General features: G+C 39.2%; 1 protein-coding gene across 1 annotated transcript; it reads right to left on the bottom strand.

Moving 5' to 3' along the window:
* Positions 1–8,416: 8,416 nt before the first annotated feature.
* Positions 8,417–26,726, bottom strand: slc39a4 (solute carrier family 39 member 4). Its single transcript, XM_080862824.1, has 12 exons — positions 26,389–26,726; positions 21,000–21,341; positions 18,087–18,288; positions 17,661–17,830; positions 17,368–17,551; positions 16,511–16,683; positions 16,150–16,347; positions 15,803–15,910; positions 13,860–13,914; positions 13,617–13,769; positions 13,340–13,527; positions 8,417–13,244 (listed from the first exon to the last, which is right to left on the bottom strand). Exons 1-12 carry the CDS (start codon positions 26,710–26,712, stop codon positions 13,116–13,118), a joined length of 2,226 nt encoding a protein of 741 aa, XP_080718950.1. The 5' UTR covers positions 26,713–26,726; the 3' UTR covers positions 8,417–13,115.
* Between the last annotated feature and the right edge of the window lie 221 nt (positions 26,727–26,947).

Here is a 26,947-nt window from a genome sequence, read left to right as displayed (position 1 = left end):
AGATCGTCAACTTTTCTTTATTATCAGGTGTGTTTCCAGAATCACTAAAAACTGCTGTAATCAAACCTATACTGAAAAAGGACAATCTTGACAAGACACAAATGAACAACTACAGGCCGATCTCAAATCTCCCATTTTTAAGTAAGATCATTGAAAAAGCAGTTTCTCAACAGCTCAATTACTTAAAACAGAATAATTGCTACGATGCCTTCCAGTCAGGTTTTAGACAGAACCACAGCACTGAAACCGCTCTGACCAAAGTGTTTAATGACATATGTCTGAATACAGACAGTGGAAAAATGTCAGTCTTAGTTTTACTGGATCTCAGTGCAGCATTTGATACAGTTGACCACAACATATTACTCAAACGACTGGAGAACTGGACAGGTCTTTCAGGAACTGTACTAAACTGGTTCAAAACATACTTAGAAAACAGGAAATACTTTGTATCAATAGGTAACTTCACATCTGAGCAGACAAGTATCACATGTGGAGTTCCCCAAGGTTCTATCTTGGGACCCCTTCTGTTTAACATTTACATGCTCCCACTGGCACAGATTATAAACAACAACAAAATAAACTATCACAGCTATGCAGATGACACACAAATATATATCACAATGTCACCAGGAGACCAAGGCCCTGTGCAGGCTCTTGGTAAATGCATTGAGGAAATCAATGACTGGTTGTGCCACAATTTTCTCCAGCTAAACAAAAACAAAACTGAGGTAATAGTCTTTGGCGCCAAAGAAAAACGATTACAGGTCACCAGAGAACTTCAATCTATACATCTAAAAACCACAAACCAGGCGAGAAATTTGGGTGTAGTGATGGATGCAGACCTAAACTTAGAAAAACACATTAAGACAATAACAAAGTCAGCTTACTATCACCTCAAGAATATTTCAAGGATAAAAGATCTGATGTCTCAACAGGACCTGGAAAAACTAGTCCATGCATTCATCTTTAGTAGGCTTGATTACTGTAACAGCATCTTTACAGGTCTACCTAAAAAATCAGTCAGACAACTACAGCTCATTCAGAACTCTGCTGCTCGAGTCCTCACTAAGACCAAAAAAGTGGACCACATCAGTCCAGCTCTGAGGTCTTTACACTGGCTGCCTGTCCGTCAGAGGATAGACTTTAAAGTTCTGATGCTGGTCTATAAAGCTCTGAATGGTTTAGGACCAAAATACATCAATGACCTCCTGACCCAGTATGAACCTTCCAGATCCCTCAGGTCATCTGGATCCGGTCTTTTATCAGTTCCCAGAGTCAGAACCAGACACGGAGAAGCTGCATTCAGCTTTTATGCTCCTTATATCTGGAACAAACTCCCAGAAAGCCTCAGATCAGCTGAAACACTCAGTTTATTTAAATCCAGGTTGAAGACTCACCTGTTCTCAGCTGCATTTGAATAAAGCACCAAATCCACACTTTTAAGCTTAAATTTCAAAACTTACATTTAACTACTGATTTTATCTACTGTTCTGATTTTATCTGTTTTGATTTTATATACTGTTTTGTTTGTTTGTTTGTTTGTTTGTTTGTTAATTAGTTAGTTAGTTTATTTGCTTGTTTTAATCAATTTTAAATCATGCTTTTTATTTGTTTTTGTTTCTAATGTCTCTGTAAAGCACTTTGAATCACCTTGTTGTTGAATTGTGCTATACAAATAAACTTGCCTTGCCTTTGTCGGGTCCCTCACCCAGGACCAATTTGCCATGGGAGACCCTACCAGGGGGCAAAAGCCCCCAGACAACATAGCCCCTGGGATCCCTGGGACACACAAACCCCTCCACCACGATAAGGTGGCGATTCAAGGAGGGGATAAAAAGTGTTTGTATCTGTAATAATCAGAAAAATGCATCATTTGTGGCCTACAGCATTTAAACACTGAACCAGCTAATGTGTGTCATATTGTGTAATGTGGTGGGACTGGTGGAAAACTTCAGTGAAGAGTAGCTGACCTCTGGCTCTGATGAAAACTCAGAACACACACACACACACACACACACACACACACACAAGTAATTGTAAGAAGACAGGCCTAAAGTCACAGTCTGGCTTTGCTGCTGGGCATAAGAAATACATACGAATTTCAACTTTATTTATTTCTCTATAAAGATTATAAAGATAAGTAGTTTATGTCATTGTTGGTAAGATTTTTAATGATAAACCTGTGTGCAAAACAAATAAAGGAACATTAACAGTTTAAGTAGCTCCTGTCTTAAACATTTATTTATGTGTTTTGTTCTCTTCCACCCAGAGAGCTGACTGACAGGAGGAATGTCAGGATGGGTGTGTACTAATGGAAAATGTAAAGAGGAACGCGGAAACTTTCATCATCTCTGAAACACAAACACAGTAAACGTATCTGTTTGACTGGCATGCAGTTCAACAGCTTATTAGTGAGTTTGTTTCTCAGAAGCATCTCAGGGTGACGTCACATGATTTGGATTTCCTCAGCCAACGCTACCTATCAACCTATCCCAACTTTGATGTGTGAAAAGCAGGATACATCCTGGATAGGTCACAGGTCTGTTACAGGGTCAGCACACGTACACAGATATGCAGCCACTTTAGGAGTAACATGTGTGTCTTTGGACTGTAGGAGGAAGCTGGAGTGTCCAGAGAGAATTGTCAGGGAAAACATGACAACTCCACACTAAGTGTTAAATATAATGTCCAAGCCTAAATTCAGTGTTTAAATGTGAATGGGATTTGTTATTACATAAACATACAACAATTAGCAGTAACTCACATTTTATCTTTTTTATTTTATACAAGAAATGCATAATAACTGTAAGTTAAAAATCATATTTATAAAAACGAGAAAGGACCATTTTATCTCTTCAACAATTGCTTTTTAATTTTAGTGAACATGTTTTGTAACCAAGGCAGCACTGTGGTTAGCACTGTTGCTGCACAGCAAGAAGGTCCTGAGTTCAATTCCAACATCAGGCCGGGGTCTTTCTGTGTGGAGGTTGCATGTTTGCCGATGGGTCAGTGAGATGTCGTCTTTCTCACCCGATGACACGGTCATGGCTGAAAACTCACTGATTCTGATCCGTCGGCGGGTCCGCGCTTTGTGTTTACGCTCTTCTTGTGATTATGAAGCTGCAGGTTTGATCTCTCTCCAAACAATATTGACTGAACCAACAGCAAAAGAAGATCCAAACTACACTTCACATAAACATCGTCATGAATTCCCTTAGTTTCGCTGTTTTGCTTCCACCACGGTAAAAATCACTTCATGCACAGCTTTCTCTCTCTCTCTCTCTCTCTCTCTGTGTATACTCCAAGAACAGTTTCCCGTCTAAAAATCTGTTTTTTGCATTATTCACTTGCTTGTTACGCACAAGTTGTTTACAGCTCTGTCAGACACTGTTTTTTTTCCTTTTACTTACTTCCAAAAAAAGCCCCATTTCTGCTGTTCAATGGGCTTCTCAACAAATTTAAACTTTTTAAAATTATGCAAAATTGCAAACGCTCAGCTGTGTCTCTAATAAAACCTTTGTAACTTTGCTCTGCTTCACTTCAGCAGCATCAGGTAATGTTCATATGTTGATTAATGGTTTTCTTTCGTTTTTGATCTACTGCAGAATATTTTTACAAAATCCCAGGGCAGGAAAATCACCTTCATGTTTTTCTCTGTTTTATCCTCTTTGACACAAAGGCATCTGCTGTGATGCTTATACACCTTTGCTGAAGTCTTGCAAATGTCAGATTTCTATTTATAGATATAAAAATATAGAAATGTACTGAATGTGTCTGAATTATAATATTTCTGACTGTCTGAGGCAAAATTTTCCTGATTCAAATCAAATCGAATTGAATTGAATCCTAGATTGAATCGATTCGGGAACTTGTGAATTGGAATTGAATCGATTCTAGAAATCAGTGACGAAACCCAGCCCTACTTAGGAACACCTTGCTGGTGCTGGCTTGCACCCAGTACAGAGGACAGGTCAGAGCTAAAGAGAAACGACATCCAGATTACCTCAAAGTTTGACATTTAACAAAACAATAGAGAAAAGCAGTAACTTCCAGGACACAGACTGATGGGGTTCAAGCAGAGAAAGGAGGAAACAGCTGTCTTGTTTACCTCCTACGCAAACCGGATGTTTGATATAGAGAAACAAGAGAGAGAGGACCATTACAGAGTTCCTATGAGCAGCCACAGCAGACATGATTTCTCCATCATGCTTCTTGTGTTCTTGATCCATTTCTTTTTTTGAACAGTTCAGTCACATCCAGTAAAAGCCCTCATCCTTCTTTCTCTGTGAGCGAGTGTTTTGATTGCCTCCACTGTTCTGCTTCTTATATTTCAATACATGAATAAATAATAAATAAAGCAATCAATTATACTGTAAATGATCATAATTATACTGTATATAAATTTTGTCTATAATTCGTAAAATCTGGATATTTTAGAAATCCCAGTAAGTGCCTTTAAACCTTTTATGGACTCCATCAAACTAACTGAACCTTCAGGGGAGAAAAGTCAATGCAGATAAAAACCTAAAACTGGATTTCAATAAAGATTTAACTTCTGGCAAAGCTGCTAAAGCAAATGAAAACCATCAACAAAACTTCATTGCTGATGAAAAGGAAACATTAAAGAATTGCTCGAAGGAAAACCATCAACTACAGCTGGTACAGTCCTGCACACTTACCAATGAGAGAGTCCGAACAGGTTGAATCTCCCGTGGTAATACTAGGTATGGACCGATCCGATATTACGTATCGGTATCGGTTCGATACTGACCTAAATTACTGGATCGGATATCGGAGAGAAATAAAAAATGTAATCCGATCCATTAAATATCCCATAGCGTAACTCAGCTCATAACCTTAGCAGTATGCCTCACGTGATACAGCAGCTGTGGCGTGCGAGACCTGTCGGCAGTCGGGTTGAGCATTTGGAGCCTCGCTACCAAACCAATATTTCATCTCCCAGAAAGTTATCCCAAGAACTAAAGCAAGTTTGTCTAGCAAAGTTTTGCCAGGGGGGCAGGTGGGGCATCAACAGGGAAAGGGGGGCACAAAGAAATATCTTTCTTTCTTATTTTCATTTAAAATGTCTAGCTTTTAATAAATAGTTATCTGAATCTTACAACCAAAGTTTTAATCTGATGTAAAATGTATAGAAATCCATTACTGTATATAGTAACTATTAAGTCTAATATACCCTAGTAAGCTGTAGTACTTTTTCCTTTGGGAAGGTGCCATCTGTGCAGTCTGCAGTTCTGTTGTAGAAAGATTTTGAATCTATTTAATTATTGTAGGAATCGATTTCGGTTCAATTTTTTATACATGCATTAAATTAAAGTTGATTACGTTGATTGAGCAGGTTGCTGGTTCGAGTCCCGGCTCCAACAGTCTCGGTCGTTGTGTCGTTGGGCAAGACACTTCACCCGTTGCCTACTGGTGGTGGTCAGAGGGCCCGGTGGCACCAGTGTCCGGCAGCCTCGCCTTTGTCAGTGCGCCCCAGGGTGGCTGTGGCTACAATGTAGCTGCCATCACCAGTGTGTGAATGTGTGTGTGAATGGGTGGATGACAAAATGTAGTGTAAAACGCTTTGTGGTCCATAGTAAAGCGCTATACAAATACAGGCCATTTACCATTTTTTTATACAAAAAGCAGCAAGATTTTAAATAAACTGTTTTATTGATTGAAAAAACACTATATCGGATTCATATCGGTATCCAAATTTATGATATCAGTATCGTCTCGGACATGGTATCGTGCCATCTCTAGTTAGTACTGGAGGGTCGAATGACTGCAGAGTGGACCCAGATCTGTACCATAGAGAGTAAGTGACACATTAAGAAATAAAAGTTTTATTTTTCTGATTCTCCTTTATAGATGTGCACTAGCTGTACAGGAGAAAAGGGGATGACAGTTGAGTCAGTGTCACAAACACACACAAAGTTGTGTATTTAAGGGAAATGTAAAGAGAAGCGCTGAAACATTCATCTTCTCTGACACACACAAATAACAAAAATGTCTCTGTTTCACTGGCATGCAGTTCAACAGTTTATGGTGAGTTGGTTTCTCACACACACCTGAAGATGAAGTTGAAGTTGATGAAGTCAAATGCATTGATGAGTGCAGCACTCTGACATCCCAAAAGCTGTACAAATGTGAGAAAATGAGCCACATCTTGTCCAGAGAGCACGACTGTGACTTCATGTTAGACCCTCCTCAGCACTCCCTGAAATAAAACAGAGACACAGACTTTATGATCAGTTTATTTGAACATTTGATCAGGGCCTCAGTCGCAACTGTGTACTTATGTAAACCTGTGATTGTATATTCTTACTCTTTTCTCATCAATGCTATGTTGTGTACGTGCTTGGCTCTCTCTCTGTGGATCTTATCATAAATAAGTATGTCTGTGTTTCATTGTGTGTTTTTTTTAAAGGAGGATATATATTTAGTTTCTTTTCTGTGAAAATGTGATAAAGGTTTGCAGCAGTACCCATGATCACAGTAAGTTCACTGGAATCCTGCTCATCCAGTTTGTTTTGTTGTTGTTTGTTGATTGTAGCTGATGTTAGAAAAGCTTTAGAAAGGAGTTCCACCTCCACTACATGCTACATCAACACGTTCTCACTCCTAACTAGTCATATACACGTAAAATCTCTGTCTTGTTCCTGTTTCTTTCATTTAAGGAATATTTCTAAACTGCAACATATGGTCTCCTTAGCTGAACTGGAAAAAATTGTCCATGCATTTGTGTCATCGCGTTTAGATTATTATAATTCCCTGTTTACCAGCTTGGATAAATCATCACTTTCTCGCCTCCAAGCTATACAAAACGCAGCAGCCAGACTACTAACTTGCTCTAGCAAGCGAGCTCACATCACTCCTATTTTATGTTCTTTACATTGGCTCCCAATAGATTTTAGAATTCGTTTTAAAATTATTGTTTTAACGTACAGCGCACTAAATGGCCAAGCCCCAGATTATTTATCCAAGCTTCTCACAAAATACACTACTGCTCGCCGTCTCCGCTCACAGACTAAGAGTTTGTTTGTTTCTCCCAGAACACGTCTGAAGACGAAAGGGGTCTGTGGCACCAATGCTGTGGAAAAGTCTACCTCTACAACTACGTTTGGTTGACTCTGTGGAATCTTTTAAAAAGCAGTTAAAAACTTTACTGTTCAAACAAGCTTTCTGTTGACCAATGCTTTTTACATTTTTATATTTTTAATTTACATTTAAACTCTATATTGTGTATATTGTGCAGCTGATTGACTGAGCAATGTCATGACGTGTGTGTACTGATGGAAAATATAAAGAGGAACACGGAAACATTCATCATCTCTGACACAGTAGAAATATCTGTTTGACCGGCAGTTCAACAGCTTATTAGTAAGTTTGTTTCTCATTATTATTTGTAAATATGTATACAAATGGTTGGTTTTTTGTACTGTTTTTATCAATAAATCTCAGCAACAAAGGACAAACACCCATGTGTGTTGATTTCTCCCTAAGATGGCAAACTGAAACACTCCAAGTTGGTGACTTTTGGAGATTTATTTCCCTGGATGATTGAGAATGCATCAAGATGAAACACAAAAGGAAGTTCACAGCTTTTAGCAGCTCCCCCACCCCCTCATCCACACACCCCCACTCCCCTCCCTCCTGAATTCCTTTTTAACTACCTAATATACATATGAATGACTAGCCAATTTAGCTTCCACTTGGCTGAAGCTAAAGCTTAGCTAAAAGCCTACCAGCCATTTGGCTGGTGGCGGGTTTTATAGGTAGAAAGGTAGAAGCCTGGGACTCCTAGTGTTAAATCTCTTTTTGTAGCTTAATTTTTCCTACCTGCTGCTTAATCTATAGGCATCAGAGATGTACCGGCCTTCTCTTGAGCAGGTTTCATTTTTCCCTGGTTTTACTACCACACTGTTCACTAAACGCAGCAAACCTTCACCATCTTATCCAGAAGGGTCACCTCTTCACCCTCACATGGAAGAAGTAATCTGATTGGCATGGTGGTTTGTTTGAAGCAGGTCCCTTGTGTAGCGCTGGAACCCAGTCATGATGTTTCATCCATTTCATCGGCTGGTTTGCTGCAATAATGGCAAATAATTAGCAACTCTATAAATAGAAGGTAGTTCTGCAAAATCACTCAGTAGGATGTTTGTTCTAATTTGCTATGAGCTCAGAGCGCATCGAAAATGAAACTAATAGGCTATAAAGAGTGATATGAACATATAGAACTTACCGGAATGAAAATGTCTGGAGCACCAACAGATATTTGGAGATGGAAGAGAACTGCACGTCAGCTCGTCTCACAGCTGCTATCCAGGCTGGACGCCTTCGTTTGCTAACATCGATACACGAGCTGCTTCCAGGTTGGGAAAGAATGAAAAGCTGAAAGCTCAAACAGGCTTATTAGAGTGAGGTAAGTGAAACAGAGCCAGCAGTGCTTGGGTTTCTTTATTCATTGTACTTCCACCGTGCACGTACCTGATTTAACTCGATATCTTGCACGAAAAAGATGCAGCTTTTGTAGTTTTGCCTCTGTACTAACCGAAACAATCAAGAAGTGATTGACATGCAGGCATTCAGCTTTACTTTGTGAGGTTTACTAATTACACACATGCTTTCTTTTTTCCAGAAGGTCAAAAGTAATTTGAGAATGAGCTCATACACAATTTCTTGGCCAGGTGACACATGTTCTCTTACTGTTTCCTGACATGAAGCAGACGTAATATGTGACTTAAAGAGTTTGGGGGGAGACCATTATGCTGAAAAACCAAAATAAACCTATCAGGTTGATACCAGAGGCTTTTGGAGTGGCCAATTCAACAATCTGGAACATTCTTAAAAGAGAGACTCTGGCCAGCTGAAGAACAAAAAGCTTTGAAAGATCACAGATTCAAACTTCTATTCTATAAAATTTTTAGTTAATATTATTACTAATATTTTTGACATTTCAAAAGGGTATGACAAATCCAACACTAAAATCAGTTATTAAGATTGTTTCTTTTAGGTCTTTTATAAATGTTGTTCAAGACGGTTTGACATCAGGGTGGAAAATTTATTCTACAATGAGTTTTTTCTTCCCCCCCCACATCAGTGCAGTTACCTTTTTGGTATTTGGAAACCTGGTTAATTATTGTTCAATCCTCTTCTGACTGTATTCTACAAACCAAGTGGAAATAACTTTGGGACGTCTCATGTTTCACTCTGACGTCTTCCCAGAAGCTTTCTGTAATTTCAGACAGCCGTCCTTTAACCTCTGTGCATCTAAAAGTGTATCCAGTGTATTTTTATTTTAAATATTTGTGATTTTTTTTTCTGTATGAGTTTCGCACAGCACCCAGCACTTGAAGATTAAGCTAAATAGACTTTGCTTCCATGCGATGATATAAATTCCTGTGTGTAAAACGCAAAAAACCAATGTCATTAACTCAGGCTTTTTTGGGAAAGTGGCTAATCACGGTGTCAATGCTCGGTCACACCTAGAAAATGTTCATTATCAAACACGGCCTTTGGCAGCTTCACGATAGACTGATAAGGTAATGTAATAAGAGGTCTGGCAGAGTATAACTGAATATAAATCAGACTTTTTTTCTATTCTCACTAGTAAATCAGCAGCCAGCCAATGAGCTGATACAGAATAAACACATTAAAATTCAGGACAGCAAGTACTTCAACTGCAGTTAATGGATAAACATCAGCACCATCTTATCTACAAATCTGCCAAAGCAGTTCACTATAAGGATATTATCATCAGGTGTTTCTCTGGTGATACTGACCAGGCTGTAGCACTCAGTTGTATTTTATTTATAGATTACCTTTAGCCAAAAGGCTTCATACCTCGAACCACATGCTGCTGCACTCTATGGAAAAGCTGTCACGAGATGTGAAACGGTTCAAAAGATGAAAACAAACACTGTATTCTTTAATTGTGACTTGCAGGATCTCAGGTTTGAAAGATGCCACAGCGCCAGGCATACATTTGTTAAATGAGGTGAGACAGAATGCATGACAGATTTTCTGTTTAGCCGGTGCTCATTACAGAGTAAATGCCCATCATCTCTCAGTGTGTGTTGAAGATTATGAAGACATCAGGCTGCTGATAAAAGCATTTTATTCCCATTAAATGGCCATTTGAATCACAATGTTTGGCACTACTTATAACAAACTGATAGCAAAGCTATTACCATTAACTAACCAACCTGCTAAATGGAGCAAAGCCTGCAAGCTAGCTGACGCAGGCGAGGCGTTATACTTACATAACACACTTTACTTTATAGATCCTAAATTTAAATCTGTGGGCAACTCCTTTAAAAAAAAAAAAAAAGAAAGAAAAAAAAAGTCAAAAATCCTATTTCATTCTAGTCATACATTTTTTGTGTGACCTCTGAAAAACCTGCCCAAATAAATACCTGGCAGCATTTGAAAATGGCCGCCGAGTTTACGAGATTTGATTGCAGAAGAACTTTGGTCAAACAGTTCTCAAGACAAACGGTCACGGCTGCTGTACCCTCTACAAAGTGCCTTGTGTAAATAAGTTAGGGAAATCACACTTTACAATTGGGTTTACTTACAAGGAAATTATTACTTTTAGCACATAAACACAGTTTGCTGATAAGATTAAGGGTGCTGAAAAGATTGCGCAAAAAGCAGACTTTAAAGAGCTGGTGGGAATTGTACAAAATGAAATGGCTGGCAGTGGAAGACGCAGGGATACTGACAGTTACACCCTCGTGCAATAAAGAGAATGCATGCTAATGCTACCACGTCAATATCGACCAAAAACTCTGGGAAATGTTTCCAGCATCTTGATGAATTTGAGCCATGAAGAGTTAAGGTAGGTGTGACAAAAGTGAGGAGGGCAACAGGGAGTCCAAGCTAATAATTTAAAACCACAATCATTCAGTTTCTATTTCTACAGGAGGCAACGTGTTTGCAGTTGAGCTACTAGCCTTGTAGAGGAAGTTTGAAGCTTAAATAGCAGACATGCCCTCACTGACAGCACTCGCATGCTTTAGCTCCTTGCATGTTAGTCATATGACCACTCAGCCAGTAGCAATAATGGTCTCAGACTGTCCTGCTCTTCCACTCATCATCTCCATTTGATAACAGTCATTCAGTTAAACACGTATGGCTGTAATTTCACCTTTAAATGGTACCTGAACTGTAGATTGCTTTGTGAATATAACTGCAAAAAAGGCTCTTCGTGTTCACCACTGCCTTTATGTTAACACGTATAAGTGTCCCATTGCTTTCCAATAACAGTGGAAGTTTGCTTTTATATTTGATCCAGTTTTTATAGCTCCTTCACATAGTCTTTTATTTCAGTTACCATATAATCCCCTGTCTTTATTTTCTGCCTGTAAAACTGTCTGCTGTTTTCCAGCACTACTGTAAAAGATGTATTGTGCAGTGTAATATATGAGATGCTCAAAGGTCCAATCTGAGAGATAATTAAATTTGAGTGTTTTATTGGCACGTCAGGTTAGAGGACTCCGTGGGCTCATAAAATCGCTGAAAACATTCAGTCAGGATTCAAAATTATGGATACCAGTTTGGAAAGCTGACATCAGGGGGATGAGCTTTGTGTGTGTGTGTGTGTGTGTCAGCAGTTCTCTAATTTGCTTTTAAAGTGTGTTCTTAAAGTGTCAGCGTACAACCCTCAGCTGCTGCAATCATGTACGTCACCGTGTCTGAGACAGTCTGCATGCTTACATGCATACATATGGAGTGTAAAGTAATAAACATCCTTCTGTGTCGGCATGTGATGTGTTGTCAGTGGACTTTGTCCCTAATGAGGATGTTCATATGAGCTCTAAGTTTAGGAGATTAGAGCATAAAGCGAGATAAAGTGCAGTTGTCGCCTAACCTCCATGACTTTACGCAGATTAAAGACGTAACCTGTCTTCTCCACTTACAACTTGTTATCTAATGCAAAAGCACAGGTGAACGCTCTATTAAAGGTTAAAGGTCAAAATGCAGAATTTGAACTCAAATTTCACAAAATACATGGTGGATAAGAGCTGGAGCCTATCACAACTGTCATAGGGAAAAAGGCGAAGTATACCCTGGAGAAATCACAAGTCTATCAGAGGGTTACCCAGCGAGACATTATGGTTTATGTTCACAGCTACAGGCAATTTAGAACCACTGTGGACTGTGGAGTGACCACGCAGGCATGGGGAGAACATTTAATAGGCTCCATCCATTGGCTTGGTTCAAGCCTAGCACCTTCCTACTGTGTTAACCACTGTACCACCTTTGGTTATTTGTGTATTTTGGCTATAGAGCACCTTTCTTTAGCTGTGCAAGTGGACCACTGCGAGTGAGGCTGCATGTTTTGGAATTGAGTAGCAGAACAGAAGAGAGCAGAGAGATTTCCTTTTGTTTGGTTGAATTCTTGTGGGTTACTTCTTTAACTTCCCATAATATGCTGTCTCAGTGTGACACTCTTAAACCAGATTTTATAGGAAGATTTCACAAATCCTAAAATTCCCAAACCACTACAATAAGTATGTAATAATATATCAGTTTATTAAAAGGTACAAAGAAAAAGCATTTTACTTATTTTTATAAAAAAAAAAAAATCCAGATAATTATATTATTATTTTTTATCTAGAATTAGAAAAAGACATGTTTGCTTGAATGTTACATTTCCCTTTGGTTTACATTTCAAGTGTCTAAGTGATATTTTTGGACAAATCTATCTAATACAGCAGAGCAGCACATTCTGGTATTTGCTGTCAGTGAAACGTTATCAGTGCAACAAATAAAAGGAACTTTTAACTAAACACACTCAAATAATTTAATGGGTTATTGTGGTCTCTGGGTTATCTGTGGTACTACATTTCTTGTGATCTTCAATATTGAAACCTGCTCTCTTTTCTAATACCTCGAACAGAAAATAAATACTATGAAACGAATGGTTTGCAGAGACACTCTTCACCTTGGCAGACTGCACAAGTGGGTTTTGTGTGTCTGGTACACCGTGTCTTCATTAGGAATTCCTTAAGAAATCAAGTATAAACTAGGTCTTACAGCAACCTGTCAGCAACAATCATAAACTCTCATAAGATCTCAGAGAGACCGTTCACTTGCCAGACTGTGCATTAAAAACTTATCTTCTCTTCATAAAGAGACAACAATAATAAAATACCCCACCCTGCTAAAAGGCCGACATTCTGCAGCAGAAATGTCAGCCAGGGTTTCTTGTTGCTGATATGGATCATGGTGGGCAGCTACAATGAAAAAGGATGGAGATGATAATTAAACAACAGTCATCAGATTGTGCTACTTCTGTGAAAGAGTCAGATTTGTAACAAGTAACACTCACCATATCAGCGAGTCCCACGTATAGAAAGAGCCCTGCAGTAATGGCACCTATCCACTGCTGGGTAGCGAGGTCAGTGGCTACAGACAGAGCGACGTACATGCCGATGAACGAGGTCAGGGTGCTGGCGATGTTTAGAGCTAAGGCCTTGCGGACAGACAGGCCACAGTTGAGCAAAATGGCAAAGTCACCTGGGGAGGAAAATAAGGTGATTTAATGCATGAATACTGAAAAAAAAGATTAGGTTAGGCACTGTTTTTGTGTTTTTCAAGATAATTACCGAGCTCATGCGGTAACTCATGGCAGAGTACAGCCAGTGACGTGGCCAGACCAGACTTCCAGGACAGGGCGAAAGCTGCACCTAGCGCTAAGCCGTCTGCAAAGTTGTGGATCGCGTCACCGATCGTAATCATATAAGGCAGCAGTCGCTGCTCTGTGAATGCAGGAGGAGGCAAAGTTATAGTAACCAGTTCTCTCTGTTTGATGATGATGAACTTTTTGTGTTACATGTAACTTTACTCACCTCTGGTGCGCTCCTTTGGCTCTGGAAGCGGTTTCTCATTGTCCTCACAGCTAACCTAGTACGAATGCATTATGCAAAGTGTAACTAATGATGATTTCGTTTAATTTGATTTTTATTGATAATTGATTTTTTTCTCATGCTATACTCAAGATTCCTCCACAATGATGTGAGAGACTAATAAAGTCATATAGAAAATGATAACCTCAAGTTATTGCTGCTAAAGGTGGTCTTACAAGCTACTGAGTCATAGTATTATGGGGTACAAGTGTGCTAAGTAGGGTACACTTAGTCAAATACTAAGTACAGGGAGTGCAGAATTATTAGGCAAGTTGTATTTTTGAGGAATAATGTTATTATTGAACAACAACCATGTTCTCAATGAACCTAAAAAACTCATTAATATCAAAGCTGAATGTTTTTGGACGTAGTTTTTAGTTTGTTTTTAGTTTTAGCTATTTTAGGGGGATATCTGTGTGTGCAGGTGACTATTACTGTGCATAATTATTAGGCAACTTAACAAAAAACAAATATATACCCATTTCAATTATTTATTTTTACCAGTGAAACCAATATAACATCTCCACATTCACAAATATACATTTCTGACATTCAAAAACAAAACAAAAACAAATCAACGACCAATGTAGCCACCTTTCTTTGCAAGGACACTCAAAAGCCTGCCATCCATGGATTCTGTCAGTGTTTTGATCTGTTCACCATCAACATTGCGTGCAGCAGCAACCACAGCCTCCCAGACACTGTTCAGAGAGGTGTACTGTTTTCCCTCCTTGTAAATCTCACATTTGATGATGGACCACAGGTTCTCAATGGGGTTCAGATCAGGTGAACAAGGTGGCCATGTCATTAGTTTTTCCTCTTTTATACCCTTTCTTGCCAGCCACGCTGTGGAGTACTTGGACGCGTGTGATGGAGCATTGTCCTGCATGAAATCATGTTTTTCTTGAAGGATGCAGACTTCTTCCTGTACCACTGCTTGAAGAAGGTGTCTTCCAGAAACTGGCAGTAGGACTGGGAGTTGAGCTTGACTCCATCCTCAACCCGAAAAGGCCCCACAAGCTCATCTTTGATGATACCAGCCCAAACCAGTACTCCACCTCCACCTTGCTGGCGTCTGAGTCGGACTGGAGCTCTCTGCCCTTTACCAATCCAGCCACGGGCCCATCCATCTGGCCCATCAAGACTCACTCTCATTTCATCAGTCCATAAAACCTTAGAAAAATCAGTCTTGAGATATTTCTTGGCCCAGTCTTGACGTTTCAGCTTGTGTGTCTTGTTCAGTGGTGGTCGTCTTTCAGCCTTTCTTATCTTGGCCATGTCTCTGAGTATTGCACACCTTGTGCTTTTGGGCACTCCAGTGATGTTGCAGCTCTGAAATATGGCCAAACTGGTGGCAAGTGGCATCTTGGCAGCTGCACGCTTGACTTTTCTCAGTTCATGGGCAGTTATTTTGCGCCTTGGTTTTTCCACACGCTTCTTGCGACCCTGTTGACTATTTTGAATGAAACGCTTGATTGTTCGATGATCACGCTTCAGAAGCTTTGCAATTTTGAGACTGCTGCATCCCTCTGCAAGATATCACTATTTTTGACTTTTCTGAGCCTGTCAAGTCCTTCTTTTGACCCATTTTGCCAAAGGAAAGGACGTTGCCTAATAATTATGCACACCTGATATAGGGTGTTGATGTCATTAGACCACACCCCTTCTCATTACAGAGATGCACATCACCTAATATGCTTAATTGGTAGTAGGCTTTCGAGCCTATACAGCTTGGAGTAAGACAACATGCATGAAGAGGATGATGTGGACAAAATACTCATTTGCCTAATAATTCTGCACTCCCTGTATATCCCACTTAGTCAAAAAGTGTGGACTTATGACTGCACAGTCTCATGAAAACTTTCACATGACCACATATCTCTTACCAGGTCTTCTTTGGATATGGACTGTGACTTTGTGTCTTTTTGTTTCTGTTCCTGTTGATACATCTCTAAAACTCTCCCATGGTCACAGTGGTGAGGCTCAGATTCTTCCTGAAAGGAGAGAAAGGCAAAACTGTTCAGAAATTTAGCCTACAGGCTGAGACAGAAGGAAAGAACTTGAGACAAAGAAGGACAAATAGTTTAAAAAGTATTTTTTGAACTTTTTAAATGTCAGTACATGTGTCTGTCACAATATTTATAACCAACTTTGGTTGTAAATGGATGACAAGGTTAACATTACACATTACACAATGTGTTCTGTATGAGGAGTTTTCTTGTTTTCTTCTTACCCCATGGTGATGTTTATGGTCGTTATGCTTATCACCATATGTGATCAGAGAGAAGGAAACTTCCATCAGGTAAAAGCAGTAGATCCCTGCAATCAGTACCAGCATCTTGTATACGTAGTCCGGAGTTTCCTCCTCATGACTGTGACTTGAATGTTCGCTGCTGCCACCGTTGTCTGAGTGCACGTGCAAACCCAGAAACTACATAAAGAATGCGGGAGAAAGACAAAATGAGTATATCATTAATGTTAATATATGAAAAGACTAATCAGTTTTTACATAGTATCACTGTGCTAGCAAATCACCCATTACAATCTTAATAAATGCCTTATGATTCCAATCTAAAAGCTTTAAAATCCCTCACTGTTGGCATCAGGTGCAATAGGGCATCTCCAGTCAGTGAACCGACTGCCAGGCTGATGCAAAACTGGATGCACATCTGGAAAACACTAGTACAGGCGGCACACAGCAACACCACAATGCCAAACATGGATATCACTGTTATCAGGAAATTGGCGATGGTTGCATAGAGGTATCCTATATGAGAAAGAGACAAATGATAGCATGTATATTAATTGGGATTCTGCTCACTGAAAAGTGGATGCATCTTGAAGCCTTAACTCTTTTAATGTCATCAGTACCATCTTAGTTTTTTCGAGCACAGAAGTGACCATAATTAAAAGGGTGGAATACTAAGTTAACAGTTAATGGTAGCAAACTTAGTTAGCGATCTTCAGCTAAAGATTGTATGAATGCATTCATACCCACTAAGCACTGCTAATGATTGCTAAATAACTAAATAAAATGCTAGAAAACAGAAATGTCTACTTGAAATGCTCCAAAAGGCAAGCATTTTTCAGCCCTCGAGATTTCCACTTTATATCTCCCACCATTCGTTCTGAAAAAGTGAAAATCCCTACAAGATGTGCATTTTCTTTGACATCTACCAGCCTTTATGTTGTAACTGAAAATCAGCAATTGGAAATAGGTGCTTCAGGGACAATCCAGAATTCGAATTTGTGAATCAAGTCTGTTTGTGTGCAGGAAACAACTAGCAGTGACATCAAATGAAAACAGGAAAAAAAGTGCCTGGAATGTCCATTAGAGACCAGTTGTTAGCTATAAGTAATGCACAAACAGATCTTATTTCCCAGCCTTTGAGACATGCCAAACTGTCAACTGGTAGAACTATTTGTTACTTGAGTCCACAACGACACTTACTCTCAGCCTTGGAGAGCCCATCAGGTTTTTCTGGATCTGTAATATCTGCACAGGCTCCGCTCAGGATCTGCTGGACAAGCGCAGGGCTGAGCTGAACCACGCCAGGCCGACCCAGACCAGAGGAGGCAGAGCTATTCTCTGCCAGACCGTAGATCTGGACCAGTTCTTCAGCTGAGAAACAACGCTGGGAAAAACAAACCACAGACATCCATTATATAACTTACACCTCGCTGGTATTTAAATGATGAAATGTGTGAACCAATTGGCATTTTCTTGTGTTTCTAGGTTGGTACCTGTTCCCAAGTGTTATTACTTTCACGTCCCTCAACACTGTCACTGCTTCTCTTCCTCCATCTCTGGACATTGTCATCATGGTCGGCGTGTTCATCTGCTGTGTGCTCATGTCCATGGTCTTCCTCCGAGCTAGGTCCGATATTCAGGCTCTTCATGAGAGCCTTTAGGTCTACAGTCACACACAAAGCAACTGAACAAAATGGCCTCAGGATTCACATAATTATCTGTTAGCAAGGCATAATAGGCTAATAGGACTACATTTTCCCTATGTTACTACAAAGGAGTGACCACAACAATCGTTGATTTTTAAATAAAGCAGTTCCTGTAAAGTGCCCTGCAGAGTTAGTGTTTTACAGGCTGTGGGTATTTGAGTGATTGCACATATATTAATGCTCATATGTTTTTTTGTGTCTATGCACATTTACCCAGGATAGTGAAATTTTCTGAGCCGAGCTGCTCCATGATGTAGTTCACGAAGAAGCTCTCATCAGGCAGGGACTGATCAGCGAAGCAGTGACCTTGCAGGGCATGATACAGCACATATCCCAAAACCGCACCCACTTCCTGTTTCTGGTCTCCTGATGATGCGTCAACCTGTGCCATGATGCCACTAGCGCTTATACAGTTCTATAACATGGTAATAAGAAAAGAAAAGGGGCTGAGTGTTTTAGAACGGCGACACATTTAAACACAGTTGATATTTCGAACACTTTTGAGCAATGGTCAGTTAGTACATAATGCACGTGGGACGCCTGAATTGTCAAAGCATGGACTCTACATGGAGTGGAGTTATTGTTTTTCTAGGTCTTCTTTAGATTCTTAAAGCCATTGCAGATCATTTTCAAACCGCACTAGCTTTCCTTACTTTTTGGTCCTTATGAATCAACATGTGAATACTGAGACTGGACAAAGGGTTTTAATGACTGTGCTCCACACAAGTGAAACACAACACAAAAAGCTTGTAAAATTAGATAATCTAATCCCCTTTAATCCCTTGTAGTGGACATTGAACAGTGTGAATGCATGTCCTTTCTTTAAACTAATATTTAACAATTTTATTGTTGTTAGATTTATTCTCTTTGTTTTTTAAGTATTCCATAAATTCCTTGTTAAATGACCCCTCAGTGGCCTTTACTGTTTAGATAAAGGTGTTGTAATTTGGGAGGGTGCATTATCATGCTTAAAGAGGCCATCGGGGAAATAATGTTGCCATAAAAGGGAGTACGTGGTGTGCAACAATGTCCACAGATAGGTTGTATATGAAAATTAAAGTCCACATAAATTCCAGAATCTAAGGTTTCCCAGCAAAGCACTCCCCAGTCCTTCAGCTAACATACTTTTTTATTGCTATCACCATCTCTTACACATTCAAGGGATTTTAATAGGGCCATTCATATGAAGCAATACAATATGTGGTTCATCAGACCAGGCTATCCGATCTGATGATCCTATGCTCATTGCACAGTTGTGTAAGATGTATGCATACACTCATCATGTTATGGTAGTTTTGGACTTTTAACCCTTTCTTTGAAGTTTTATTTTCCCAGGATGGAAAGATTTTAAGACATATATCCCAGCATCACTGGGATGGCGCTGATCAAGAAAAAGGTCCTGCTCCAAAATCCACACCTTCAAGTTTGACCAGAATGTGCAGCTGCCCACATGGACAAGCCAATTTAAATGAAGCCTGCCAGTTCTGTAAAGATTAGTGGTCAAACATCCAGCCTGAATTATGCCAGAAACCTTTTGATTGCTACAAAAATATCTGCAGATGCAACCTGATAAGGGATATTTAACCAAATATGAGATGGGGTGTATGTATGTGGATATAAGGCTGTAAATTAGCACGATGATGATGCCCGTGATGACTGTATAAACAGCCAGCCAGATTTGAATTTCACCTGTCTGTCGTTTAAATAATACGGCTGGCTGGTGTAAATCCTGGAAATATACTTAACACTCAACTCTCCCTGATTCATTATTGTTTTCCTGAAATGGTGCACCATTATTATGGACTGTTGATTTTTTAGTGTTGTATTAACTTTCCTCAACTTAATCTGTTAAATATTAATATGTAAGAATTTTACACGGAGGAACTCTGTCATATGAGGACATTGTTGTGTAAAAACTGTCTGTTTGTGAAAAACTATCTGCACTAGATAAAATTACAAACCCAAAAAATTTGATACACAAAATAAAATAAAAAACAAATAATAATAATAATGAAACTGCTAGAACATGCTGTCAACACTGGACATACAAACTCTAAAATACAAGAAGAAGCATAGCTAAATGTTTGGAAATCTGACAAAACTTTTGTCTTAAGGAAGTAAATCGGAAAAAACAAAAGCAACTTTTCACTGAACGTTACAGTCCAACATCATGTCCAGCTTTTGTGAACTATCCATCCATCCCATCCATCCATTCGCTTCCGCTTATCCTTTTCAGGGTCGCGCTGGAGCCTATCCCAGCTGTCATAGGGCGAAAGGCGGGGTACACCCTGGACAGGTCGCCAGTCTGTCGCAGGGCTAACACACAGGGACAGACAACCATTCACACCTAGTGACAATTTGGATTAATCAATTAACCTATCCCCACAAGCTGCATGTCTTTGGACGGTGGGAGGAAGCCGGAGTACCCGGAGAGAACCCACACAAACACGGGGAGAACATGCAAACTCCACACAGAAAGACCCCGGCCTGATGGTGGAATTGAACTCAGGACCTTCTTGCTGTGCGGCAACAGTGCTAACCACCGTGCCACCGTGCTGCCCAACTTTTGTGAACTATTCTATTCTAATAAATAAATTACATAATCAAGCCAGTAAAATGAAACGGATACAAAGAGCACTTTTAATCATGATCAGGTGTTATGGTGATGTGGCTAAATACAGGGCAAAACCCAGCCCGTCTGACCAGCTGTGATATAAATCTGTATGTAAGCTTCCATTGTCAGCAATCAAATAAAACACACCCTGCAAGAGTTTATTTATTTGTTATTATTAGTTATTTATTAGTTATTTAATCTGTGAACATCTATATGCTCACTTTTTTCTCATGTTATACTGCATAAAGGAAATGTACAACTGATTGTAATGGGGAAGCGATCTCCCTGCATGTGTCTCTTTAATTTCCCAGCTGGTTTACTCGCGACTCCTTTAGTTGAAGTTTGCTGGTGAATTAAAAGCTACAATATTTTTGGAAAAAAAAGTTTTTGGAAACTCGAAGGCTAATATTTTACATTCTTCTTATCTTGTCACTATCCAGTTTATAATGAATATGATCAAAAGAGAGCAATAAATACTATTTACTGAAGATTGAGTATAGGCTTGTGCTTACCTCACTTTCTGTGGGGTCGTAGTGGCTGCGAAGCTCTTGAATGACACCTTCTAATCCATGGACGTCTATGTGTTCATGGTCATGGTTTGCCTCACTCTTGTGTTCATGGGGATCATTATGTGTGAATTTGTGCAGGAATTTTTCAGTCTCTTCTCCCCATGTTCCTGTTTTTATCGCTGTGCAGACCAGGCCAGGAGAAGAAAGGTAAAGGACGGAGCCGGAGGCGAGAGCCGTGAACTGAGATACAGTGACAGCCACATTTACACTGTTTCTTCTAGTTTCTTCCTCATATTGGACGTCGGGATTGCCTATGAGCTGATGAACGGCATCTGCAAGATCACACTTTGTGTCCAGAGAGCAAAAAGAGGGGATAAAAAGATTAAACAGTCATTTCAATCTCATGAAATTTACCTATAGAAGGTACAAGTGTTCTAATCAGCCCAATACAGGAACTCAATGCATTTAGGCATGTAGAAAGTCAAGTCAAGATGACCTACTGAAATACAACCTGATCACCAGAAGAGAAGAAAAGTGATTTAAGTGACTTTACATGTTGCATGGTTGTTTTGGAGTATTTCAGAAACTGTTTGAAAAAGAGAAAATATCCAGTAAGCAGGGTAAAAACACTGTGTTGATGCCAGAAGTCAGAGGAGAATGACCAGACTACTTGGAACTGACAGGAACGCAGCAGTAACTCAAATAACTACTTGTTACAACCAAAGTATGCAGAAGCGCGTTTCTAAATGCACAGCATGTTGACTAAAGCAGCAGAGGACTACACTTGGAGCCACACTTCCTGATAGGAGACTGGAAAAACTGTGCTTTGTTTGACTACCCTTGAATTTGAAATGAACAACATGAAAGCATCGATCCATCCTACTTCTACCAATGGCTGAAAGTGTGGCTGGTGATTTAATATTATAGGAGATTTTTAGGCCCCTATTACTATCTGAGCATTGTTTAAACCCCACATCCTACGTGAGTATTGTTCCATCCCTTTACAACCACAGTGTATCCATCTTCTAACCACACATGATGACACACCATCGACAAAGCTCAAATAATCTCAAAGTGGTTTCTTTTACATGACAGTGAGTCCGCTGTACTCAAACGACCACCACAGTCACCAGAACTCAGTCCAGCAGATTTGTTGGATATGCAGACGACAAATCTGCAGCAACTGTGTGATGCTGTCAATATGAACCAATCTCCCGGAGGAACGTTTCCAGCACCTTGTTAAATCTGTGCCATGATGAACTAAAACAGCTCCGGAGTCAAAAAGGGGTCCAATCTGGTACTGGCATGGTGTATCTAATAAAGTGTATGTGAACATAAACGATGCTACTGCAAAGAGGTCATGAATTGATTGCTTTATTGGTGCATTTATACAGGATTATCCAGAATTATCAGAAACCTATAATCTAATCTAATCCATATCTCATGAATATCAGCAGTTTTATTGTCTTTTATTAGAGATGATGTAAGCAACAAGATCGGTGCATATCATAAAATACTGATATCCACCAATCTTGACCTAAAAGTTGGGTCACGAATGACTGATTAGATGGTAAAGAATCATACGACTATATTTTACAGCAGATTGGTACAAAGCAAAAATCCAACTATGTGTTGTTGTTGACTAAATTTTATTTTGAGTGAACTGGCCCTTTAAACTCTTACAGAATCAATACATTGCTGTGATTATAATAATAACTCCTAAGAGAACCTACAGTATCATGAAAAGTGTTTCTCCTTACGCAGTGCTGTAAAAAAGTATCTGCCCACTTCTACCCCTAATGGCAGACATGTTGAACAAAGAAATCACTTAAATAGAACCTGTCTGATAAAGTAAAGTAGGCTAGAAGATCTAAAAAAGCAGCACATCATGCCATTATCTAAGGCAACTGCTGAGAAACAAAGCCATTGACATCTATCAGTCTGGAAACGATTACAAAGACATTTCTAAAGTGAAACACGTTGAGAGCCACTATCCACAAATGGAGAAAACTTGGAACAATGGTGAATCTTTCCAGGAGTGATCGGCCTAGCAAAATTACTCCAAAAGCACATCGACGACCAATTCAGGAAGTCACAAAAGAACGCAGAACAACATCTAAAGAACTGCAGATCTCAGTTAAGCTCAGAGTTTATGATTCAGCAATAAGGAAAAGACTGAGAAAAATGGCACCCATGGGAGAGCTCAAGAAGAAAACCACACTGTAAAAAAAAAATCCTAATATAAAAGTATTTTACTGTGTATTTTATAGTTTTGTACTGTTCTTCTAGAATATCATTAAATTTACATCAATAGACTGTGATTTCACATTTCAAATGTAAATTAACGTTAAATCACTGTAATGTAATAAAACCTAATTTTCTTGTTTTTTAAATGTATCTGTCTGTACATATGCATATTTAGATTGTTAAAATACATTCACAAATGTATCATGATTTCACAAATATTTGTCCGTTATTTGAAAGATTGAACTGTTAAATTCAAATGTAATGCTATGGAAAAATATATAAAATGATTCTTATAAACTTTTTTTTTACATCAAATAATTATTATTATTGTTGCTACTTAGGGCGATCGTGGCTCAAGAGTTGGGAGTTCGCCTTGTAATCAGAAGGTTGCCGGTTCGAGCCCCGGCTCGGACACTCTCGGTCGTTGTGTCCTTGGGCAAGACACTTCACCTACTGGTGATGGCCAGAGGAGAGTTGTAAAGCGCTTTGAGGGTCTCAAAAAGCACGATATAAATGAAATCCATTATTATTTAAACCAACTGTTAACTGTATATTTCTGTACATTTAAGTAATATTTTCCATATTGCCGCATGCATTGACCTTGTTTATAGGTAATTTCATTGTTTAATCACATTAAATTGTTCCTAATTTAATGTTTAAAAGCACTTGAAAAAGGCAAAATCCCATGTAAAATTAGGGCAACAAATTGTATTTTCATTACTGGAAATAACCATATTTTTATGAGCAAGTTATTTTCTGTTATTTTACGGTATTATTTTGGCGCCCCAGCTGCCGGATTATTACTGTTTTTTTTAACATGTTTTTTCTAACAGTGCAGTGCCGAGCAAAGAACACAAAGACTCGTCTCACATTTGCCAAATTAAAAACAGCAACAACATCTTGATGATCCCCAAGACTTTTGAGAAAATCTTCTATGGACTGATAAGAAAAAATGTGAACTTTTTGAAAGGTTTGAGTCCCTGCTACATGTGGTGTAAAACTAATTTCCTAAAATGCTTCTCTCCGGGTGGGGTCAAACATGGTGGATTCATGAATTCTGCTCTCTACTAGAGAGGGCTGAAGCTCAAGAGCACTTGGGTTATGCAGCAGGACAATGATTAGAGTCAAACCAGCATGTCCACCTCTGAATGGTTAAAAAAAAGACAAAGTGGAGGTTTTGGATTGGGCTAGTCAAAGTCTGAAAATCTTATTGAGACGCTTCGGCATAACCTTAAACAGGTTATGATGCCTGAAAACCCTCCAGTGTTGCCGAATTAAAGGAATTCTGCAAATAAGAGTGGACCAAAATTCCTCCACAGAGATGTGAAAGACTCAATTCCAGTTAATACAACACTTGACTGCAGTTCTTGCTGTCAAGGGTGCGGCACAACCAGTTAGGCTGAGGTTTTCACACAAGACCAGGTCGGTTTGGATAGCTTAAAAAAAAAAATTATCATTCAAAAAATGAATTTTGCATCAACTTGGGTTTTCTTTGCTTAATGATAAAATTGGTTAGATTATGCAAAACATCTAAATTTGACAAATATTCAAAAAGCTAAGAAATCAGAAGCGGACAAATAAGTTTTCACAGCACTGCATATAAACTCCTAGACAGCGGAATAATCGAAACTTTTTTTTTTAATTGTGGGTCAATATTGAACCTCTTTCACATTTTGTCTCTTATAATCCACAGTGCAAGCCGATGTCACTACTGCTAAGTTCTTACAATGAAATTGACAGTTTAACAGTTTCTCATCTCTTTTATTTCATGCATCATTCACTGGTGGCTGCCACAGCTGTCTGATAGCAAACATTTATCAGGCATGCACTGTACATTCCTGCTGTTGTCAGCTGACACCTAAGAAGTCCAAGGACTTCTCTCTCACTCACTGATAAAGGGGTTTTGTCTAAGTTGCCTGCAAATGCTTTGAGTAACAGCAACACTTATAAAATAAGCATGGATTAGTGCTAACACACTGAACCTGAAACCGAAGAGTAATTGTTTCAGCCAGCCTGTTTTTTTTTTTCTTGCTTAATTTTTGGTGCCCCTTAAGAGAGCTTTTAGCCAAAGCTGGATAAAAATCACCAGCACTGTAATAACTTATTTTTAAACCAGCTTTTATGAGCTGAAGATTCCTTTACTGAAAAAAAACTGAGGTTTTATCTTTATCAGATGGTCAGATAGGGATGTGAACACAGCACCCTTAAAAGGCTCATTCTCAGGCAGGAGAAACACCTGCCGCTAAAGGCCCTGATCGGTGTTTAGGCTCCTGTTGACTGAAGGAAGAAGCCTATTGACACAAGGCAAAATGCTGTCCAACACTTTTTTCTTGATATAACCCTGATTAAAGCTCATTTCAATTACGTTGTCATTAAACTTTTCCATTAGAGTAGCCAGACTTCCACCAGAGACTCTTTATTTAATAACTTACTGCAAAAGAGAAAAAAAATCTTTATGAGACGAAGAAGAGGAAAGAGAAGAAAAAGGTCTGAACTTTTAGGTTCAATTAATAATATTTCTTTCTTTTTTGCTTCGTCTTTTTTTTCTGTGCATCCACGGCAAATATTATGCAATAAAGTTACACTTAAGACATTTTTCCTTTCAAAAGCAGCTCAAAGATTCCCATTGATAAGTCCACTTTATTAAACAAGCCTGGGATTAAATAGAAAAAATACAAATAGACGCCTAAATCCCATCATGAAACTACCAAATGCTCGGAACAACTGGCCGGCCAAGGTGGAAAAATGGTGCCATTTTAAAGCTGAAGGGATTTAAGGATTTTCTGTTTATTGCGCTTTGCTGCACTTTGATTAAAAAAGTACTTACAGCATTATTTGAAAGCACCCTTACTTTACTTTTAGTTAACTTTTGCACACTTTTACAGGAGTAAATAAGCAGTTTGGAACATGAAAGTAAACTTAGATGATTGTTCAGCAGATAAGTACTTAAATCTAAATCTAAAAGAAGTAATGTTAAAATTTAAAAATGTAACATTATTTTTATTATTAGCAAATTGATTACAATTTAAAGCAGACCTATCCCGATCTATCACTTGCGTAATAGCTTTTGGACCTCGACCTTTTTCCTCCGCACCCGACTCAGGGCTCTCCAGCTCGGTTGCAGCTTTAGCCTAATAAAACTCACCTTTTCACACGGCACTTCGCCGCAGTGCACACGGTGCTCCAGTGTATTAAAGAGGGAGTGAAGGGATTCCCCGGTCAGATACTTCTGTCCTGGAGACACGATGCTCACCACAGCCTCGTAAGCTTCCTCCACAGCGGGGGAACCCGAGACAAAACTGAGCAAACCCCACCCGGAGAGAAGCAGCAGAAGAAACGGCGAAGAGGAAATCATCTTAAAACTGTCTTTGAAGAAAAAAAAGATTTGCAAAGACCAAAAGTGTAAAAAAAAGTGCAGAAATAGTGTGACAGAGGCTCCTACAGTCTCAAGGTATTTCTGCAGACACATTGAGCCATAGAGCTCAGCTCACGGCTGTTATCAGTTTTAAACCACTGCAGTCTCACTGGACCTCGGCTGTGATTGGCTGAGACATGCCTCGTGCTGCCCTACACCTGTCTATTATAACCACTGTTACCTGTACAGGTCAGAAAAGGCACCCCACAGGCCTCCCAGGCATCGCCACACCACCAGCAAAACACCAAACAGCGGTTTCACTCATATTAGTGAACCCAAAGTTATATTG

The sequence above is a fragment of the Rhamphochromis sp. 'chilingali' genome (genome assembly GCF_963969265.1).
Source record: "Rhamphochromis sp. 'chilingali' genome assembly, chromosome: 17".
Classification (NCBI taxonomy): domain Eukaryota; kingdom Metazoa; phylum Chordata; class Actinopteri; order Cichliformes; family Cichlidae; genus Rhamphochromis; species Rhamphochromis sp. 'chilingali'.
The sequence above is the reverse complement of the archived record's forward strand: the minus strand, read 5'-3'. Positions and strand labels throughout refer to the sequence as shown.